This window comes from Dipodomys ordii, unplaced genomic scaffold, assembly GCF_000151885.1.
Source record: "Dipodomys ordii isolate 6190 unplaced genomic scaffold, Dord_2.0 Scaffold13, whole genome shotgun sequence".
In the NCBI taxonomy this organism is placed as follows: domain Eukaryota; kingdom Metazoa; phylum Chordata; class Mammalia; order Rodentia; family Heteromyidae; genus Dipodomys; species Dipodomys ordii.
The window spans coordinates 561393-582953 of record NW_012267229.1 but is presented as its reverse complement, the minus strand read 5'-3'; the positions used below and the strand labels follow the sequence as shown (position 1 = coordinate 582953).

Sequence of the window (21561 nt, the reverse complement as noted above, 5' to 3'; positions counted from 1 at the left end):
CCTTCATATTTTCCTCAGAATAACTCTTTCTGTTGTTTTCTTTCCCCCACCCACCATCTCCTATTGGTCAACAGCTTTTTTTTTATTTATTTATTTTTTATTTGTGAACATACTGTACAGAGGGGTTACAATTACATGGGCAGGATAATGCGTACATTTCTTACCAAGCATTGCAGCCTCCTCCTTTAGCATTGTCAGCTGGTAAGAAACCATCTTGGTACCTAAAGCATTAGAATCCCAAGACTCTGTTCAGAATCTAGTTCTCTCCAGCTTTACATTCCCGAGCTCCACTTCCATTCTTAACCAGAAAACACCAGGAATGCTGGGGTTAACTTTACAGAGGCTTCTAGAATAGTATGTGGTCAGTATAGAATTTGGAGGTTTGCTGAATCTGGGGTATTAAACAGTAAACCCAGGACATAGTTTTCACAAGAAGCACTGTGGTAAGAAATAGCACAATCTGCTTCTTGAGACCACAGCTTAGAATTACTTCCAGGGGTGCATGTACTGACACATTCAAGAATTCAGGAAGATGGGAGGGAGGGTGGGGGGGAGATGGGAAGGGATGGGAAGGGGAAAAAAAGGAGGAGGCAACAAAGCTTGATAAGAAATGTATTCATTACCTTGTAATTGTAATTGTAATCCCTCTGTATGTATTTTCACAATAAAAAAAATAATTCAGGAAGATCTCTTTGCTTGGGGACAAGAGACTGGGGGTATGTGCAAACCTATATAGAATAATTTGCAAGTAACCATCAAGTTCTTTAAAGTTTCATACTCTCACCTAGAAATTCCACCTCTACTTTTTTTTTTCTCTTAAGGAAATCACCATGGAAAACACTTAGCTAATCTCTTTATTCCAATAGTTTGTGATCCGAGGCTACAAACAAGACAACCTATGCCAAAAGAAGAGGCGCTCAGTAAGATATGGAATACCATACAATGTATTATCATACAAATATTAAAATTATAGAAAAGTTATGAAAGGTAAATATATACTATGAAAATGTCTTCAAATCAAGTGTTAAACTCTTGGAGAGAGAAAGGGAAGGATGGATAGGTAGATAGATAGATAGATAGATAGATAAATAGATAGATAGATAGATAGATAGATAGATAGATAGATAGATAGATAGATAGATGGATGGATGGATGGATAGATGGATGGATAGATAGATAGACAGACAGACAGACAGATACAAGGGCAGACAGACCTGCAGAGAGACAGAGAAATGGATTCATAGGACAAGCAAAGATGTAGATTAGAACATATAACAGTCTTTGTAATAACTTTTTTACTAGCTTGTGGTTTTGAATTTCCGTACAATGAACACATTAAAGCTGTGCATCACTCATCTGTCCTCTTCCTCTTCCCCTAATCACTGATAACTTCAAAATCATCTCTAGGGTTAGGGGCTTGCTATGACCATGGAGGCATGTGTTGGCCCTGCTGCCAAACAAGCTTCAGCTCACTTCAGCTTCACTCTGGGTGAGGGTTCTTGGATGGCTCACCAACTATATACCTGATCCTGACTTCTGCTATCTGTAATCTGGAACCTAGGTGCTTCTACTTTTCAGAACTTAATTATTCACATTCATCCATTTAAATAGGCTCACCACTGGTTGGTTAGTGCTCAGAGGAGACTAATGTGCCAGCAAAAAATTCCTTTATTGTCAAGACTGAAATGAACTTGGAATGTATCTAATTTTGCTTCAAGCACTTTCAAGAAGCTGTGAAAGCTTCCGCATCCTGCCAAATTAGCTGCCTGTTTGCAGTCTCAGAGTGAGGTGGAGGAGGCCTGAGTAGTCGGCTTGCTTTCTTCTTAAGGATGCTGTGCCAGCTGAGAAGGAACGTTTCCCCTGAAGGGAAATTATCTGCTGGCAAAGACCCCGCCTGGGCACTTCTCCAAAGTGGTGCTAACTCCTCAAGGAAGCCACCAGGCTGCTTTGCCCATCCAAAAATTCTCTGGCACTATCACGTGTGTGTGTACAAATCAGTTTCCAGAGAGTTGGAAATGCAGGCCAACAATAAGTTCCAAAACTATGTTAGAAACAAATGCCCAACTTTATGTGCCCAGTTGGACAAATGAAACGTTCTTGGGTAGTGGGATTTGTACTTTCCAAAACCCCAGATCCTATTATAATTCCTAGAATAAGGTGTGTGTGTGTCTGTGTGTCTGTATGTGTGTTTAAGACTACTTGGACTACTTGGAAAATTCATAGATTGCCTGTTGAAAAAAGACAAAAAGGCTGGCTGCTGAAGATACTTTGGAACTTACTAGATACAATAATTTGCAAGCCAGCTATAATTGTTTAGGAGAGCTTTTGCTCTGGAAGGAACTGTAGACTAAGCAGTAATTTTTTTTAGTCTAATGTTTAAAACAATCAGATCTTCACAATGTCAGAGAAATCAAGAGATATGCTAATCTGTATTAAGAAAACCACCAAACACGGGAAACACAAAGACAGAAGCCAGGAAATGTATAGATCTATGAAGTGCAAAAGACCTGTTTGCAGGACAAGGCACCTGAGGCCCACGGGCAGAGGCATCCTGTGGCCTGAGAACCCACCTGCTGGTCCAAACTTCCAGCTCAATGATTGTATTAAGTGCTAACCACAGGAAAGGTTCTATGTGCAAGGTTTAAAGACGAGTACGGACTGCATAGTCCCTGCCTTCAAGAAGGCCACCTCAATTAACTGAACCTGTATAAATCCAAGAATTTGGAAAAAGCTGTGACATATGTATGGACAAAATACTAGCCTGAGAACAGAGTAAGCACTGACCTCAAAATGGAAGGGCTTCCTGAAAACCTGACCATACAGTTAATTTAGAAGGTAATGATTAGTCAAAGGGAGAAGGTGGAAGGGTTTACAGATGGTTTTATGGATGCAGAAACCTAGAGAGAGGTGTGGAAGGTGTGTTGACCTCATTTCAACCAAAAGATCAAGTTCAAGGTAAAAAGTGGTGGGTCACATTGGAGAACAAAGTAATGAATGATAGTGCAGGGGCTTGGAAGTCACTCTACAGGGATGGGTCAGTCCAGACAGTAGGACAAGAAAGGGGCAACCCTGAAGGCTGAAGAGGGTATAATGAACCTGACCACCTGCTTCTGATTGGATCTCTGCCATCTCATAAAAGAAGCCAAGAATCATGCAGCAGGCAAACAGCTAAAACTTGTAACATGCTGCTGTTCCTCACCTATTCACAACAGAGGCCATTCAGAGAAAACAAAGAAACCTCTCCCATACATTCTTCCACAGTGATTGGTAGCAAAATTCTAAGAGGGAAAAGGCCCTGCAGACTTGCTCAGGTTAAGAGTGAGGATGTCAAGAGGAAGACAGCTAGGAAAACGTCCCCTGGTGGAGCCAATGTTGGGATGGAGCCGGTGATGGCTGCTATCAAATGATAGAAAAGCAGGCTGGTACTCAAATTCCTAGGCAAAAAGACCAAGGGTTAGGGAAACTCAAAGAGTCACAGCATATTTCTAAACAGGTATTTTTGTAAAAGTGGAAATTGTTGAAAAAATAGAAGACAAATGACAATGAGAAACTGCATCAGATCTATGACGATGGCTGTTATCAAAAAAGGAAAAAAAGTTCCAAGTATTAGTAAGGTTGTGAAGAAACTAGACTCCTGCACACTTGTTGATGTTTCCTATGGAAAACAGTATGGCTGTTTTCACTGAAAACTGAAAAGCAGAACTACCATATTATGATCCAGCAATTCTGCTTTTGGGCATATCTTCAGATGTGCTGAACTTAAAGGTTCAAGCAGATATCTGTACACCCATATTCACAGTTGCCAAAGAGTAGAAACAACCTGGTCTATCAAACAATGATATATAGGCAAAATGTGATGTCTGCATAAAAAGAGAAGGAAGTTCTAACAATTCAATGCAGAGGAGCATTGAAGACATCATGTTGAGCGAAATAATTCAGCTTGACAGGAAAAACAGTATATGATTCCACTGACAGGAGGTACCTAAGGTAGTCAAATTCATGGTTATAATAGTAATGGGATAGGCAGGAGAATGAAATGGGAAACTTATTTAATAGGTGCACTTTCATAAGTAGAAAATGTTGCAGAAAATGGTTGCACAGTAACATCAATGCACTCATCACACAGTACACTTAAAAGCTGTTTAGATGGGAAGCTTCACTAAGTCTATTTTACCACAACTAAGAACAAGAGTAAAGAAATTAGTTATCAAGTGAATCTCAGTATGTAGCAGATAATTAGTTGTTTTGGATGGTGCATTTTAATCATGATCACAAATTCTGAGCATACTGGGGCAAGCTAACCAGCATTTAAGAAATGCTGCACATACAGTGTCATGCCCTACCTCCTCTAATCCATCCTGCCCAAATGCAAAGCTACATCGCCCCAAAGAGCAGCTCTATTCACTTCATAAAAGCAAACTGCAAGTAGGTTTGCTAGACTTTCAGTGCTTTCCTCAGCCAGGCTTCACCACAGGAATTCCTCTTATCTCCTCTAGAGCCTCCAGGTGACTCCCTCCCGTCAGCATCCAGGAGGTTTGCTACAGGAATTTCCTTCTCTCCAGCTTTCCTCTTCCACTTAGAAACATCTCTCAGAGCCCAGCATAGGACCCAGTTCATTGGGAAACTTAGAATTCTCCAGTAGGGTTGAGGGGAATGATTTTTGGAGTCCCAACAGGTGGGTTCTAGGATCTGGTCTTCAGTTAGTGTTCTTTGGATTTTGTCTGCAAAGGAGGCATTATTACAGACGTGGAATATTTTGATGTCCTCAACCACAGAAGAAAATGCTCTGAGGTGATTTCACTTAAGGCTCTTTGTAGCTTTGCCACACCCTCCATATCAACCTTCTCTTGATAAGGGTGTAATCGTTATCACCTTATCACTGTCTGTGTTTTGATGTGCTGTTTAGAAAAAGCCCAAGAGGTAGAGCACTGGTCTAGAAAGTTTCAGTTGTCAGTACAAGTTTCAATTGTCAGTACAGAGGGAAAAAAAAGATGATGAACTGAATGCCGGTGGCTCACACCTATAATCCTAGCTACTCAGAAGGCTGGGAGCTGAGGATCACAGTTCAAAGCCACTCCAGGCAGGAAAGTCTGTGATCTCCTACAAACAGCTCAGAAAAAGCTGAGCATTGTGGCATTGTGACTCAAGGGACCAGCCAAAAATAAAAACAAAGATAAAAGCCAGTGGCTCAAACCTGTAATCCTAGCTACTCCAGAGGCTGAGATCTGAGAATCTCAGTTCAAAGCCAGCCTGGGCAGGAAAGTCCATGAGACTCTTATCTCCAATAACCACTCGGAAAACTCTGGAAGTGGCGCTGTGGCTCAAGTGGTAGCCAGCGCTAATCTTGAGCTGAAGAGCTGAGGGACTATGCCTAGGCCCAGAGTTCAACCCCACAACCAACAACAACAACAAAAAAGATAAAGATTTAAAAACAATGAAACTTAAAAGGGATGGGAAGAAATAGTAATAGAGTTGATGAATATGATCATATAATTAAAGTATGCATGTATGAACATATCACAATGAAACATCAATTGGAAAACATTAATTGGGGAAAAAAACGATAATAAGCCAAAACCTCAGCAAGATGTTATCATCGGGGAAAAATATCTGGCCTCTATAATTTTGAGAACAAATGGGTTCCTGTGGATTGGGCTTATCAAACTGATTCTATGACGCTTGGCACAGGTGGTCTTCCTCCTAGAGGCCAGATGGCTAGCGGTTTCCTAAATCACCCAATGCATGGTCACAGAGTGGCTAGCAAAGGGCACCTGGCACAGGAAGTGAATCCCTTCCTCAGCACTCTACTTTGCATCCTTCCTTTTGGACCCAATTCTTGACAACAGGCTGCTTGTACCACTGTACTCTGCCTGGAATCACATGCTGTCTTGCTTTCATTCTGAGTATCTTCATTAGTTTTCCCAGGTTCTCCACAGAGCGCGCTATAGCTGACACCAGACTCTCAGCACACAGCACAACCAGAATAAATGCACACTGGTTACCAAAGAAGCTCAGCCCTATGTCTCCATCTAGAAACAAGCACATGCTTGTATCCAAGCAGCTTATTGCCTGGATTTAAAAAACTATTTATCAAAAGTCCAAGTATTAAACATATTTATTTCAATGTTCTTCCAGCTTCTTCCATGGTGTTTAATTTAAGCTGAAAGTATGTATACCAATAATGTCCAAAAAAAAAATCTGGTATAAACAGCATGGCAATGGTTATAACTCTGCTTCATTCTGCCCAGTATTGATGAAGCTAACAATTTCACAACAAGGTGTCTGCTCCCTGTAAATTAGAGAAGGCAATTTTTCTCCAATTATATTTTAATTCTTGGGTAATCATTCTCTATAGCAGGTGGCAAGTTGAGGAAAGCTGGAAGCCAGGGAGATAGAAGGTTAAGATGGAGTACTAAATAGTTTTTATTTGAATTTATAGTACAAGTATTTCAGGAAACAAAATTTGTCTGTTAAAAGAAGCCAGGATGAATGCTATGATCAGGGGTATCCCATACCTTCTCCTTTGTCACTGTAATTCAGTCTAAAACATCTTGAATTCTCTGAGTGCCTTTGCCTAATTCTCTATTTTATTATATATTTCTTCTTTTACCTTTGGCTTAAAGATCCTAATAATAATAAGATCCTAAGATCTTAATAATCTCCATTATCTGGAGATCATTCAAATAACACTACTGACACCTGGGACTCAATCTTTTTTCTCTGCCTTTTTCTCGTAATACGTCTTGTTCCAATACTTTTCTTAAATTTTATATTTTTACTAAGGTGATGTACATGAGTCAGGTAATGAGTACATTTCTTTTGGGGCAACATCACTCCTTCCTTTGCTCTCTCCCAGTTCCCCCTCCCCTCCTTGCCCACAAGTTGTAAAGTTAATTTTCAACATACTGTTGTTCCAATGCTTTTTAAATGTCCCCAAAGAACCCATGCATTTCACTAATCTGCCTGTTTGCAAACAGATTCAGAATTAACCAGGTTATGTGATTGGCACTTTGAAATACAGAATTGAATAAGAGCTCTGACCCAAGAAAGCTTTTGATCTAATAGACCCAACAGCCAGCTGGAGCCCTTCTGCCTTCCTTGCCCATCTCCCCTAGATACTTAAACTTAGACTGGATGCAAGGCCTTCAGCACAGTGCCTAGCATATAGTGACTACTGAATAAATGACAGTTCTAGAAGATGGCATATGTATCGGTCTTATCTTATTTAGTTTCATTGTTTTATGTGAGGAAAGATCAAATTATTGAACCTCACAAAACTGGAAAGAATCCAAAAGTCATTTCATGTGGTTTCTTGTTTTTTAAGATATTTTCATTATCACCGTCATTTTACGGATGAAGCAACTAAGGACTTAAGCAGTCAGGCTGACCGCTCAAGGTTGCTCAACTGAGAACCCCATTTCAAACACCCTCATTTGTGTCCTCCAGTGTTTGGAAGTCATGATTATTATAATTTCCTAGGTTTTTGGATGCCCAAAGAATCAAGGCTGCCTATGTTATTAAAATTTATAAAATGAGTTAAAAGTGTGTAAGCTAAAGGAACCATGTACTGAGTAATCAAAATGCCAATTTAAAATATTAGACAGTTATGAAAATGATAATGAAGCTTGCAGCAACCCTTACTAATGCTCATTATGTTTTGAAAAGAAGAAAATCAGAAAATATAATCTCATTTATGTTGTGGTTATAACTAAGTAAAATTATGTACATATATAGCAAGTACTCAGAACTTGGAAAATGAGGAAGGCTGGTATACTAAGGAGGCATCATGCAGAAGTCTTATTATAATGGAGTTGGTACAATACACACCACAACAGGGGTAATGACAGGAGGAAACAGTGCTGTCCACTCACCCTGGGTTGTACAGCATGACCGCAGACAGGTTCTCACAGGACTTCGAGAGGTCAGTCATGGACAAGCTGAAGGAGGACAGAAGGCCACTCTAAGAGCAGACACAGGGCAAAGTGGTTACCTTAGTGGGTAAGAGAAAGTTAATGGTCTGGACTCACAGCCTTCAACTCATGAGAAACAATGAGATACACCGCGTAACAATTGGCCTATCTGAGACAGCAGATTCAGGACAGTCAGGCTATAGAACATCTTGAATGCAAGATCTTGATGTGAGATACAGGGTCCTGGCATTCTATAGTAGATGAATTCTGGCAAAAGACTTCTACAACTCAGATGGTCTCTTAGCCCCCACATCAAGTCAAAGTGGGGGAAGTAGATACTATCTTAACCATCTTTGGTGCTCAGAAGATGAAAGTCAATTGTACCAGCATCCCAACATCACACCTATTGAGTGATGCAGGTGGAGAGGTAAATGACAGGAGATCCAAAGGCAATTATTATGCTTAGTTTGCTTCCACCAAATGGTCTCTTAAACGGTACACCAAAAAACCCGTTGGGTAGCCTAGGCTGGAAGAGACAGGAGACTTCACTGAATGGACCAGCAGCCTGGAGAAGGCTGGGGTTTGTTAGATCCTAGTGTTAGATTCTAGTAACCTTGGGTAGCCTGGGGCCTGAAGGTCAGGTGCCACCTGGGCTCCCTACTTGGTGGCCTCAGCACCTGTTACTGGAGGTCTGAGTTGGTCTAGTTTCTCACCTTGATTGTATTCAACACAGCAGGTGTTAACAGCTTCTGAACAGAGCTAGTGGTAGAACCTATGTAATAGGTGAACACATGTCCTGGTTCATACAAATGACAGCTGAAGTCTTAATTCCCTTTGTCAGGCTGAAGATGAACTATGGTGTTGTAGCTCTCTCTCTCTCTCTCTCTCTCTCTCTCTCTTTCTCTCTCTCTCTCTCATTTCTTCCCTTCTTTTCGGATCTTAAGCCCAGCTTTCCCAATGAGCATTTGAAGGACCCCCTGGATGGCCCCATCCAAGCATGCCCATCTCTCCCCAATAATACTAAACTCAGCTCTAACTCCACTTTATGCTTCAATGAAAAAATTCAATTTAGTGTGGCTTATTTGGAAAGAACACAAATCCAATATTAGGTTAATTCCCAAGACAGATCCTGGCAAGTAGAAGTCATTCTTCAATCAATGCCAAATTATGCCCAATTCCTTTGGGCTACTGGGGAAAAGGGTATAAAAGCGATTTCAGCTCTGTACTCCACTTGCCTTACTTTCCTACTTGGTCAGCCCATCATTTGCCAGAAACCAAATTCCCTAAACTCAATCCAGGTTACAGAACTTCTCAGTAGGTTCTGGGCTCCCAAAGGTCAAAAACCATCCCTTACAACCGACAAAAAGGACCCATCCTAAAAATGACCCACCCTCACCTTCCTCTTCTCCCTGAGCTTGGCAGCTTCCTTTGGGTGGTTAAAGCGAAACATATTGGTTCTTCCCAAGAGTATCACAGCACCTGAGAACACACAAAGACAGCAATGAATTTACAGTAAGCAGTAGGGTCAATGGGCAACTGCATAGCACAGATTGTACATTGAACTGTTCTTTCCAGTGTATTTGAAAACAATAAGGAAAAGCTTAAGTTTCAAGAGTCTGCTTACATATGTTATTTTTAAATCTGTGAAAACTTATTTTTACAGCTGGGTGTCATAATATTCATAACAACCTAGGCAGAAGTGATAAATCTAACCTATTATGAGATTTAAAACTTAATATACAGATAATTAGACTTCTGATTGTTCAAAAGGGGAAAAATTCAGATCTCTAAGGAGATGTAATATGCAAAGCATATGGTCACACATTTAGGAAATGTTTATTAATGTTGATAAAAGCAGAAATATCAAAGAAAAGGGCTTTCAAAAGAAAACATAGTAGGATTGGTAGTCCCTGGTAGCTATGACTAAAATCTCCCTCCAAGCTTGATGGGGAAGAAATTTTTGTACATGTCTCCTTTCAAGACAACAAGCTGCTTCTCACCAAAGTTGCTTTAAAATACAGGTGGACACACTGCATAGTCAAGAAAGGCTCTTTTTGATTGACTAACTCCTTATTCAGTAAAGAATTCAAGACCAATGCCTAAGGATAACAATTTGGGGAGGAGGAAGAAATACAGTTTGAGTAAGTAAACAAGCAAACAAACCATTTCTTTCCCTTTTCCTTTCCCAATCTTCCTCTCCCTCTCTCCATCTTCCCCTCCTCATTCCCACCCCCCTCTCTCTTTTGGTTAACTCACAGTCAGAGATGGAATCCAGGACCCACCTTTTGGTGTTTTTGACATAGGATCTCATTATATAGCCCAGGAGATCCTCCTTCAGCCACCCAAGTGCTAAAATTACAGGGATATCCCAATATACCCAAGTCAAACTATTCCTATCAAAACTAGCCCAGAGGCCATGAAGGGCATTGAGGTCCGGTTCCTGGAGGCCTTTAGAGAAGCAGGGTTACAAAGAGTTTTGCGGTCATGTATTATGCTTTCCATGCCTGGGCATGAACACCTCCAGACAGATATCTCTGTGTTCCCTCTATACCTGAGTAAAGATTGATTGGTAAAAATACTGAAGCCAACCATAAAGAATGATCATCCAGCACCTAAGTGCTGAATGCAGCCTGGAATAACTTGGACCAAGGCTGGGTGCTCTGGACAACCAAAGAACAAGAGGAAATATGCCATGTGGGAGGAAATGAAGAAATAGGCAGAGCCTTGGACAAGAAGATGGCTTGCCATGCTTGGGACACAGGATGTCTGAAACAGTAGCAAGAACTGACATTGGACAGATGAAGTAGAAACAATCTGTGAGAAGCTGGAGACAACAACAAAGAATTCTGATCAGCCACAAACAGGTAAGCAGTGTCAAAATTAAGCCCATAGACATATTCTCTATGTCCCATATACAATGTCAAAACCAAAAATATTAGTTAGCATTTGAAAACCTAGTCCTCTGACATTTACATAAAACTCTGGGTTTCTTTCTAGCATTCCTTACAGTATTATTATATCTTTGTTGCCACTTGTTAAAATCCCTGGGCTAGTGGTGGCATTGGATAAGGCACATGATGCTGATTGGCCAGAGTCAACAGCCTCTTGCTCTGGAGGCACATTCACCTGGATACTGTAGGTTCTATCATAATCACAAATATACACACTGGAGCTTCAGCCAAGGTATCCTCTGCTTAGCAGATGTGGTATTCTGATGTTTCAGGGGAGATTCAAATTCAGTATAATCAGCCACCTAACTAATTCAGATAATAAACATAGGGAACAAGTGAAAGGTTGGTTTTAACAGTTTTCATTATTTAAAAGAAATAAGAGTTAATTCAAAAAGGAGAAGACAGGTTTAGGAATTAGAAAAAACAGCAGTGAATACTACCCCTTCTACAGTCTCTGCTTATCCTCCACCATATAAAATCACATTTATGCATTTTCCAATTATGGAAAGGCACCATTACTATAATTAAGAAAGGTGAAAGGTGTTTGTCATGCCTCTTAGTGCTAAGATCAGAGCTATGTGTTGCCCAAAAAGTCAAAAGTTAAGAGCCATGTCTGGGATATATGTACATGTAATGCTCATAAAGTTACATTAGAGATTAATAAGGCAATCACATTCCAGGTGTTAATTATATCTAATCCAGTTTTTTTCCTCTGCTAATCAAATGCCCAGCCATGCAAGTTGAAAATTGCTAAAATATGTTAATGGAAAAATAGAATAGGATTTTAGAGACATATTTCAAGTCACATTAAATCACTGAAAATAATCTAGCCACCCATGTTATTTGCATGAAATACACATAAAAACCCTTTAAGGAGTTATAAAAAGGAAAGAAAAACTATCCATGACAATTCATTATTTCCATCTAAGTAATGTGTCAACTATGTGGCATGTAAAAGGAGCTTCATAAAAGATAGCTCCCTCTCCTCTGCTGTGCATTTTACTCAACAAACACTGAATCAGAAAGAAAAAGGGTTTTTTGCCCAATGTGGTTGATCACTCATTTATTTAACAAATACTTAAAGAACACCTACAGGGTGCTAGTCATAATGCCAAACACTGGGTTTATATCACTGAACACGTCAGGCTATCTCTTGCCTTTGTGAAGCTTAAACAGCAAACATGAGAGTGAAATAAATAAACAAACAGATCATCATTAGATGAATGCAAAGCTGCAACTGAAGGGAAAAATACCCTGCTATGGGAGCGAAGGAGGAAGGGCTGATTGCAGGGGAGTTTGAGACGGTCCCTGAGGGACGTGTGACTGAAGTCCTGGCCGGAGGATGAGGTGAGGGAGTGACTCGGTAAAAGTCTAGCAATGGGAAAAGGTGATGGCAAGTGATTGTAAGACAGACATTTGACTGTGACAGAGGAAATAAGAGGCATTTTTGAAGAAGGTAAGATTTGAGAAAAAGAAGTAAATTTTCAAGTGTTTCACTGCAAGATTCAGTAACACTTCTTGGATCTTACGTAGTTGCAAGAGGAAGACACTGCATGAGCACAACATGATGGGCTTTGTGTTTAGAAACACCATACTTGAAAATGATGGAAGCATGGCCAAAGGTGACATGAGTAGGTGTGAACAGAAGAGCTGGAGGCTATTACCCTCAAAGCTAGGGTAGGAACAAAACAGGGCAACACTCTAGAAGCTACTCAGGAAATAGAATAGCAGACGGATGGTGAGGAAGATGGCTCTGGGAGTTGCACTACATAGCAATGGGAAGGACCTATCGAGAGGGGAGTGCGGGAGAACTCGTATGTGGTTTTAGACAAAACAAATTTAGGGTGCCTTTAGAAAATAAAAATATGGGTCTGGGGCTGTAGAGAAAAAGGCCTGGGATACCTAGCTAGCTACTTACATACCTGCCAAATATCTGTGTGCGTGTCTGTGTTCATGCGTTGGGGGGGGGGGGCGGGCAGTCATATAAACATATGACAGTAGGAGTCTTAAGTATATATAACACTACCTCTGTATTCTCTGTCTCCCTCCCTCCCTCTCCCTTCCCCTCTTCTCTCCCTCCTCCCCTCCTTCACCAAAGGGAAAAGAGGGAGGTACAGGAAAGAAGACCTAAGAGAAAGCACATTGAGGAGATTTAAGCTCACTTTATTATCCTCCAAGAGGAGGAGGATGGGCTGGGAAGTTGGCTCAGTGGTAGAAGCGCTTGCCTTGCATGCCTGAGGCCCTGGGTTCAATTCCTCAGCACCACTATAAGCAAAAAAGAAAAAAGCCGGAAAGTGGCGCTGTGGCTCAAGTGGTAGAGCGCTAGCCTTGAGCTGAAGAGCTGAGGGACAGCGCCCAGGCCCAGAGTTCAGGCCCCATGACCGGACCAAAAAAAAAAAAAAGAGGAGGAGGATGCTGTGCACAGGAAATGGAGGAGGAGCCATTAAGGAGAAAGGGGAGGTGTAGGGGGGCGGGGCGGCTCCAGGAGCCCAGGAAGAAGAAGGCAATGATGCAGAATGCTTCTGTGAGATGGGCAACAATAAGAAGACTAGAAAGCTCCGTGAGGTGTGTTGGGGGGGGGGGAGGGGCTTGGTGACAGCTGTGTGGGTGGTAAAGGAAAGCAGGATGGAGGAGGTAGAGAAGTGAGGGAGAGGTAAGGATGAACTGAGTGTAGATGGCTCTTCCAGTGGGAGAGAAGTTTGGACAGGAACAACAAGATCTGGTTGCTAGTGATGGGGAGGAGGTGGGGGAGAGTAAATTTCTGGGATAGTTTGTTTTGTTTTTGTTAAAAAGAAAGTCACGAGTATGCTTTAAAAGCAATAAGACATCTGAAAGAAAAATGGGAATGAATGAAGTAATGAAAGAATCAATGAATGTGAATGGCTTATGGGGTAAAATATCTGATAAAACCTGGAATACAGGTCCCACCTGGAATGCTGCCCTGACCAGAATTCTATTGTTTCCTCTACTCACTGATCTGGATCACTTCCGTGGTTCCTTCCAAATCTTAATTTTTTTTTTTTGGCGGGGGGGGGGGGGGGGGGAGTTGTTAGTCCTGGGCACTGTCCCTGAATCTTTTTGCTCAAGGTTAGTGTTGTATCATTCAGCTATGGTTCTACTTCTGGCTTTTTGGTGGTTAATTGGAGCTAAGAATCCCATGGACTTTGCTGCCTTGGCTGGCTTTGAACTGTGATCCTCAAATCTCAGCCTCTTGAGTATCGAGGATTACAGGCCTGAGCTATAGGTACCTAGCTCAGATTTTAAATTCTTTTGAACTATGACTACTCCTTGCTCTAAAGCTAATGTGATTGATCACAACAGATGGACATTTTTCCAATACGCTTAATTTGTAATTTTGAGAGTCAATCTAAACCTCTTTGAGATTACTTCAGAGTTTTAAATACCTGAAGACAGACAAATTCCAGATGGTCTTAAAAGGGAATGGGGGCAAATGGCACTGCAAATATAAAGTACTAGACAAAAATTGAAAGAAAAAAATCTTCATGTAACTGAATGAATAACTGAATAAGTGAGCTGGTTTCACATGGGTTTTTCTTATTTTAACATTCTGAGTAAGCTAGATTAAAAAAATGTGCATTTTTTCTAGTGGTTGCTAAGAAGTTTAGGGACAGTCACTGGTAATATCACAATTATTGTCTCCTCAAATTTTACACGGGAGTTTTCTAATTCTACTGCTACACAAATAACTCATTTTTTTCTATTATATGTTGCCATCTGAGTAATATGGAGGTGGTAGTGGATTGCAGAGACCATTCTAGGCTACAATGATACAATATACAAGAAAGACAGCTATGCTCCACTGGTGTATGGTCCAGTGAAACACAACCTCAGAGGCCAGCTGTCAGTAAAAGCTGATGGCTCCTTGTGACTCTATTCAAAGGCAGTCCTGTCTCTGTATTTTAATTACCTTAGTCTCGCCGTACATACACGGAGACACAGACAGACAGGATATTATGCACCGTTAAAATATGCTCAGTAAAAGAGAGGTCATCATTCTAGATGAAATAGCTGGAGAAGCCAGACTCTGTAGAGGAATGCAGAATTATCTGCAAGGCCACTGGTCACAGCGAGGAAGGACAAGTAAGTTTGAGTTTGTTTTGAGACAGAGACTCATATAATCTCCTGCCTAGCCTCAGTGCTAGGATTACAGGAGTAAACCACCATATTCAGCTGAAGATCTTATTTCTTTGCATGATTCAGGCAAAAAGAAATTGCTCGCCTGTGGTAACTTTCTTTCCAATTTAAAATAAAGTCTTTAATGACTTGAACTGAACTACAATACCACCATTCGGGGGTCATGATACAGTCTAATTTACAATAACATACACGAATGCATAAAAACAGATGAAGTAATATGCTGTAGGGCTTTAGACTCTTGTAACACTGGCTTTATTATTTAAGACAAATGAATTAAAGCAAGTTTTTCTTATCTCAAACATGGCTTTGGGAAGTCAAGTGGAGAAGACTACACAGTGCTTGTGGTAGGTAAGAAAATTTCACTGAATAGCAAATGAATTAAAACAGGACATAAGGTATGGCACTGCCTGGCCTAGGTATGCATGACAGACACTCTACATCAGTTTGATACTCCAGCAGGCATCAAACCATGCCATCAGAATATCAGCTATTATTTATAGAGGATAAATGTGAGACCTTAAAAAAATCTACTTGGGTCTTGTCACCTTTCTTTTCAATATTTACATTGCATATATGGATTTACAACTTCCTACATTAGATGAATCGATTTCACCTTGTTTATTCTTCATAAAGAGAAAAATAAAAACTTAGGCTCTGGGGCTTTAGAGACAAAAACAATTGATTTTTTAAAAAATGTTTGCTATTGATGTTTCCAGCTAAATAATCAATTAGGAATTATTTGATGAATTGCACATGAGTTGAGTATAGAGCTTTGCAAATTACAAAATGCTACAATTCATCCCCAAGGAAACCTGTAGATGCAAGCAATTGTTTGAGGGCTTTAGAAAGTACATGGGTGAATAGGGACTGACTGTAGTTTTACTGAAACACCTCCTGGGAGAAACCAAGAGGGTATCCAGCATGGAATAGGTCTGTCCTTCCCGAAGAAATGTAGAAAGTAATTAGAAATCCCAGACTGGATGACAACATGACAGATTCCACTGTACTGAAGCAAGTTCTTACAATGCTTGGTCATGCTATTAGTGACTTTCTTTCCATTAACCCCAGGTGCCCACATTCTTAGCCATCAACAACATTTTGTATTTGCTGTTAGCGGCAACCTCAACTATTCATTTCTAGTTCCCATGCAGTTCAAGCTTTCAATAGCCTATTGATCGATCTGAAAAGTTCTTACAAAATTCCTCCATTACCCTACCCCTAAGCTCTGATCTTGTCTTCCCTTCAATCCCTTTCGGTTCTGGTCATGTATACTCCTCCCTGGGGACGAAGCAAATGCTGCTCTGTTCTTCACTTTTTAGCCAACATTTCTACTCTGCTGCAAGGTAAGCACTGGCTCCCCTCAACCTTGCACTTACATAATCAGTCTGGGATTTCAGAGCCCCATGAATCTGCCCATCAGGCATTCCCATCCTTGATCTCCCCTAGTTTCTTCTCCTCACCTGCCCCTTTCCAGTCTCCAGACATTTTCCCTCTGCACATTTTGGTAGCAGCCTGTACAAGTCAGTTTTCACCATATGCCACCATGACGAATTCATTCTTGTACTCAAGAATTTAGCACAGGTTATGTTTCCCCTTTTCAGAATTATAAAGCCACTCACTGGGAGCAGCTTTGGTTTTGCACCTGAAGGAACAATCAAACCCCATACATCCAGTCTCTTCCCCTGAATGAAGCTAGCTTTAGCCTGGATACAATGCATGCAGCAATTGTTTAAGGACTATAGAAAGTAAACTGTAGCACATGGACTGAATAATATCGGGATTTGAAGTACCACCAAACAGATAATCAATTTACTGTTTTGTTCTTCGAGTGCTTCCTAGCCTGATCTAGGCAGAAACTCAAATATGGCTATCAGTATAAAATAAGAGTATGAGGAGAAGTCCTCCAGTTCAGGTTGCACGGGGAAATGGGTGCCCCTGGCAGCAACTGCAGCAGCAGCAGAAAGCCCATGAGAAAACGGAACATCTCCCACTCAGATAAGCTGTGGTGCCCAACAAGGAGAGGTGGAGATGGCTGTTGCTTTAGGCTAATTCTCTGTACTCTTAATCCTTGGCTCTGGACCTGGGAGCAGGCACACTAAGTAGAAGCCTCTACATTTTTAGCTGGAGTATAAAATGGGAAGACCTAAGGGAACTGGAAAGCATTTAGGAAATGGTGGTGAAACATTTAGGAAAGGACCTTATGGCATCATTTATGATGTCCTGGGCTCATGACTACCTGTGCAGACACAGAATGGATTGTTAACAGCATACTGATACTGAGACCTGAGCTAAAGGACAGATCATAGTCAGGCTGCAGACTGACCAGTGGCTGGTGTCCTGAGGTCTCTTTGGAATATCAATGCAAAGGCTCTGCACACTAAATCAGTATTGGAACTGGAGCAACAGTTCACACAAGCCGATTGCAACTTAACCTAAACACAACCAGGTAAACTACCTACTAAAACAAAAAGTACCAAATAAGTAACAGAGTCTTAATGCAAGTTTAAAATTTTCTCAGAATATAATCCATTACTATTCATTAACAAGAGAACAACCAGGAAAATTTCAAGTAGCATGGAAAAAAATCAATAGGTGCTAATATTTGGGATTAAGTAAACAGAGCTTCAGGAATCTGTGGGACAATACTGAAAAGGCTATCAGAATGAGAAAAAAAGTATTGAGTATAGGGGAAAGAATATTGTAAACAACTTTCCAACTCTGAGGAACATAAGCCTACAGATTCAGAAGCTCAGCAAACTCCAAATAGGAACCCTCCAAGAAATCCCTGCCAAGACACATTGTAAAGCCCCCTTAGAGAATGTGAAGCCCAAAATGTAGTTTTAAAAGGAGCAGAGAAGCCACGTATAGTGGTTCACATCTGCAATTCTATCAACTTAGGAAGCCAAGATCAGGAGGAGCACAGTTCAAGGACAGCCCAGGCCACCCCTCCCCAGAAAAACAAAACAAACCTGTAATACTCCCATCTCAATCAAGAGAAGCAAAGCTATAAATAGTGGCATGCACCTGTTATCCCAGCTATGTGGAGAAGATAAATAGAGAATGGCAATAACCAGGCCAACCAGGCATACATGTGAGACATGATGGCTCAAGTACCAATCTGGCAAACAGAAAGTGCTGAGTCCAAACCCCAGTACTGCAAACAAACAAACAAACAAAAAGTACAGAAAGACCATAAAATAAAAACAGATATGATGAGTAAAATAATGCTGAGATCTGAGGCGCTAAGAAACTGGTTTCAGTATGACTAGCTTTGGTCAGCTGCCATGTTCAAGTGTGCATCAAAATCATGTGCCAATGGTAAAAAGCTAGATCAGTGGGGCCTCGTCTCCAGATCGCCTAAATCAACAGTCTCAATGGGAATCTGTGTTTTTCTCAAGGTCCCAGGTAACGATGATGTGACTCATCGGGGGATGCACTTTGAGAACCACTGGGCTTTAGATACAATACTTTTGAAACAGCTAGGGCTTTGACATTTAAAATATGTGTTAAGTCGATATTCAAATGTCTGATGTCATATTTTCGTGTCTCAAATTTGAGGAAGACATCTGATGAGTGTGGAGGGCAAGTACAGGTGAGCCCGTGGGGAAACTGAAAGCAGTATCCACTGGCTCTTTGTGGGATGTGAAGGTCCCTTGTACTCACATCACACCTTGCCTAAAGTGCTGGAAGATCAATTTCCTTTTCGAGTTCCAGTAAAACTCTTTTCTAATTTGTCAGTGAACAACTCACAGCAGCCCTCCAGCAGATGAAAATTTTATCAAAGGCTCCTCAGCTCTGCTTTGCAGACAATCACTTGTTCCCTCTTTCAGGGTACTTGAATAGATGCAAATATATTTTGGCACTCAAGCATAACACATTCAAATGTGCCTATGTGTGAATTTCCCAGATGCAGTTTCTGTAGCACTTCTAAAATAAGGGATGAATGTTCAATCGATCTGACAAACCAGCAAGAAGACCAAAGGAGTCCACTGATATGAATGGAAAAATTAATTGTATTTCACAACTATCAGCTTTAAGTTACCCTATTAGTGAAAGGGGAAAACAATTAAAATGAGAGATAGTTCCTAGCAATTATAGCACAATGCTAAGGCGCTTCTTGAATCATAATATACCTGAATTTTGTGCTACTTTGTATTATGTATATAAAAACAAAAGGAAAAACCTAGAGTCAAAGACCAAGAAGAGTTAGGGACAAGACCTCCTGGTTAAATTTGTGCTTTCCTTTTCCCACAGACTCATTCCTGTCATGGAATAGTGTAATAGAATCACAGGAATGAGGTGAGCTGAAATTTGAAAGCACATCAAGAGAAAAAAGTATGGTCAGCTGCCATGGCCCATACCCTATATATCCACAAACATGAGGAGAAAAGCATGCCGGGCTTTGGGTAACATACTGTATGCACACAGATGTATAGATAGATATCTCAATATTTACCATGTAGATTATATATGTAGGCCTTGTTCCAATGGTGATAATATGCTAAATTTTAAAAAATCTACTAGTTGAAAGATGTAATTACTACATGTGATTTTTTTTCTGGCATTAGGTCTTTGGGCTTGCTAGGCTGGCATTCGAGCCCTGCAACCATGCCTCTAGCCCTATTTCTTGCTTGCTATTTTTGAGACAGTCTCCTGAGCTTTTCTGTCTAGGCTAGACTCAAACCTAGATCCTTCTGCTCTCAGCCCCCAGAATAGTTAGGATTACAGGTAGTAAGCCAGCAGTGAACTTGTGTTTTTTGAAATGACAGACTAATAAATCTATGAAAGCAATCTACCAATGAAGACACATCTGAAAACCAAGTACTATAACAGTGATAAATTTGAAACTCATAGTGAAAATATATGACACTGTTTATAACGCAAGGTGAGTCAGAAGTCCAAATCAATTGTGGAGTTAATATGACTGGAAATCATTGACTTAGGTTAAAACCCATCTGCATCTTCTGTCCAATACCTTTTTGTTCTATAAAAGGGAAATGGTCTTGGATATGTTGTTAAAAGATTTTTTTTCTGGTATGCCTTTCATAGATTCAATCAATGGACCAGATACCAGTAAGACTTATTCTGAAGACCAAAAGACAATGGGTCCAGAAGAGTACTAGATCAAAAATCAATCCAGTAAATCAGAGATGCTCAAGAGATATGGGTATAATCCAGTCCTGGCTTAGAAAAATAAGATAGAAAAGCATATTCATATGTGTGTATATAAATGTGTATATATATGTACATTATATATAATATATATTATATAAGTTTCAGAGTAAAAGCATCCTTTTGGCCCTGATTGATAATAATAAAGAGTCTATCATAATCTTTTGGTGCAATGTTCTATCTACATAAATATGGCAGTGATGAAATTACTCAAGAGATTCATCTTCAAGAGGTTTGGCTGCCAACTACTAATTCAGAAGACCTGACTTTGCAGAAATTACCTAAGTAATAAAGGACTGTACACATGCTTAAAATATTATTTCATTGGTAAAAGCCAAGATAGTCTTCAATATAAAAATGCTGCTGTGTTTAATTCTATTACTTATTTATTAGGTTTTAGTGAAGCCCATATACTTTTATTTTCTTTTTGCTATAGCCTTTTCTCCCTTTAGTAAAACCTTACAATTGCAGCTGCCAATCTTTATGTATAGATTTCAAACCCTGCCTGATCAAATACCATTCTTCCTTTCCAGCAGTGCAACCCCATCCTAAAGTCAGTATGTATCAGTCATGTCTACTTCTTTTCATTTTATGATATATTTTCTTCACCACAATATACCATATGTTTCAAAAGCATGTTCCAATTATCATTTTAATAATCCCTAGACATCAAGAAATAAGAAGTCGAGAATTCTAACCTTTAATTCCTAAGAGACTAGATAGTCCCCTGCCCCCACCCCCATCCCCAGGATAGGATCTATCAGTAAAAGAAAAAGTTTTAGTGAAAGAAAAAAGTTATCATCTTGCTGCTCTCTCATAATGCCTTGAATCATGAAGTCATCTTGCATTTCATTGCCCTAAGACTTGTTAATGGCATTATACCCAATGTGCAGCATTTTAACACCTTCAAACAAAGCATTTTTATGTCAATTTCATTAACAGTGATACTGAGAAAGCAGCTCAGAGCACAGCAGAACACCAGAGGAACTCAAGCCTATCTGATCTGAATACCATGGCGCCACAGTAATAAAATAATTAGGAGTATCCTGTAGGGTAAGATAAGTCTGATAATTAACCTTCAATGACAATTAGTATTACCACTTTCTTAGTTCAAGTCAGATCTGTGACATGAACAACAAAATTTTAGTTCTTCCAAGCTCTAGTAGCTCATGTCTATAATCTGAGCTACTTAGGAGGTTAAGCTCATGGTGCAAAGTTAACCCAAGCAGAAAAGTCCACAAGATTCCATCATCAGTTAATCATCAAAAAAGAAGGGGTTGTGGCATGGCTCAAATGGTAAAATGCCAGCCAAGAGCAAACAAGCCAAGTGAATTAAAGGTGCTAATGTCAAGCCCCAATACCAGGAAAAC

At 40.3% G+C, this 21561-nt stretch overlaps 1 protein-coding gene across 3 annotated transcripts in view; it reads right to left on the bottom strand.

Annotated features, from left to right (window-relative positions):
- Positions 1-21561, bottom strand: part of Kif16b (kinesin family member 16B) — a 267459-nt gene that overhangs the window by 110970 nt on the left and 134928 nt on the right. For all 3 annotated transcript variants that reach the window (XM_013010887.1, XM_013010888.1, XM_013010886.1), the window contains exons 16-17: positions 9307-9389; positions 7872-7960 (exon numbers count right to left, since the gene is read on the bottom strand). In XM_013010887.1, coding sequence (XP_012866341.1) covers positions 7872-7960; positions 9307-9389 — 172 coding nt within the window. The remainder of the gene's footprint in view (positions 1-7871; positions 7961-9306; positions 9390-21561) is intronic.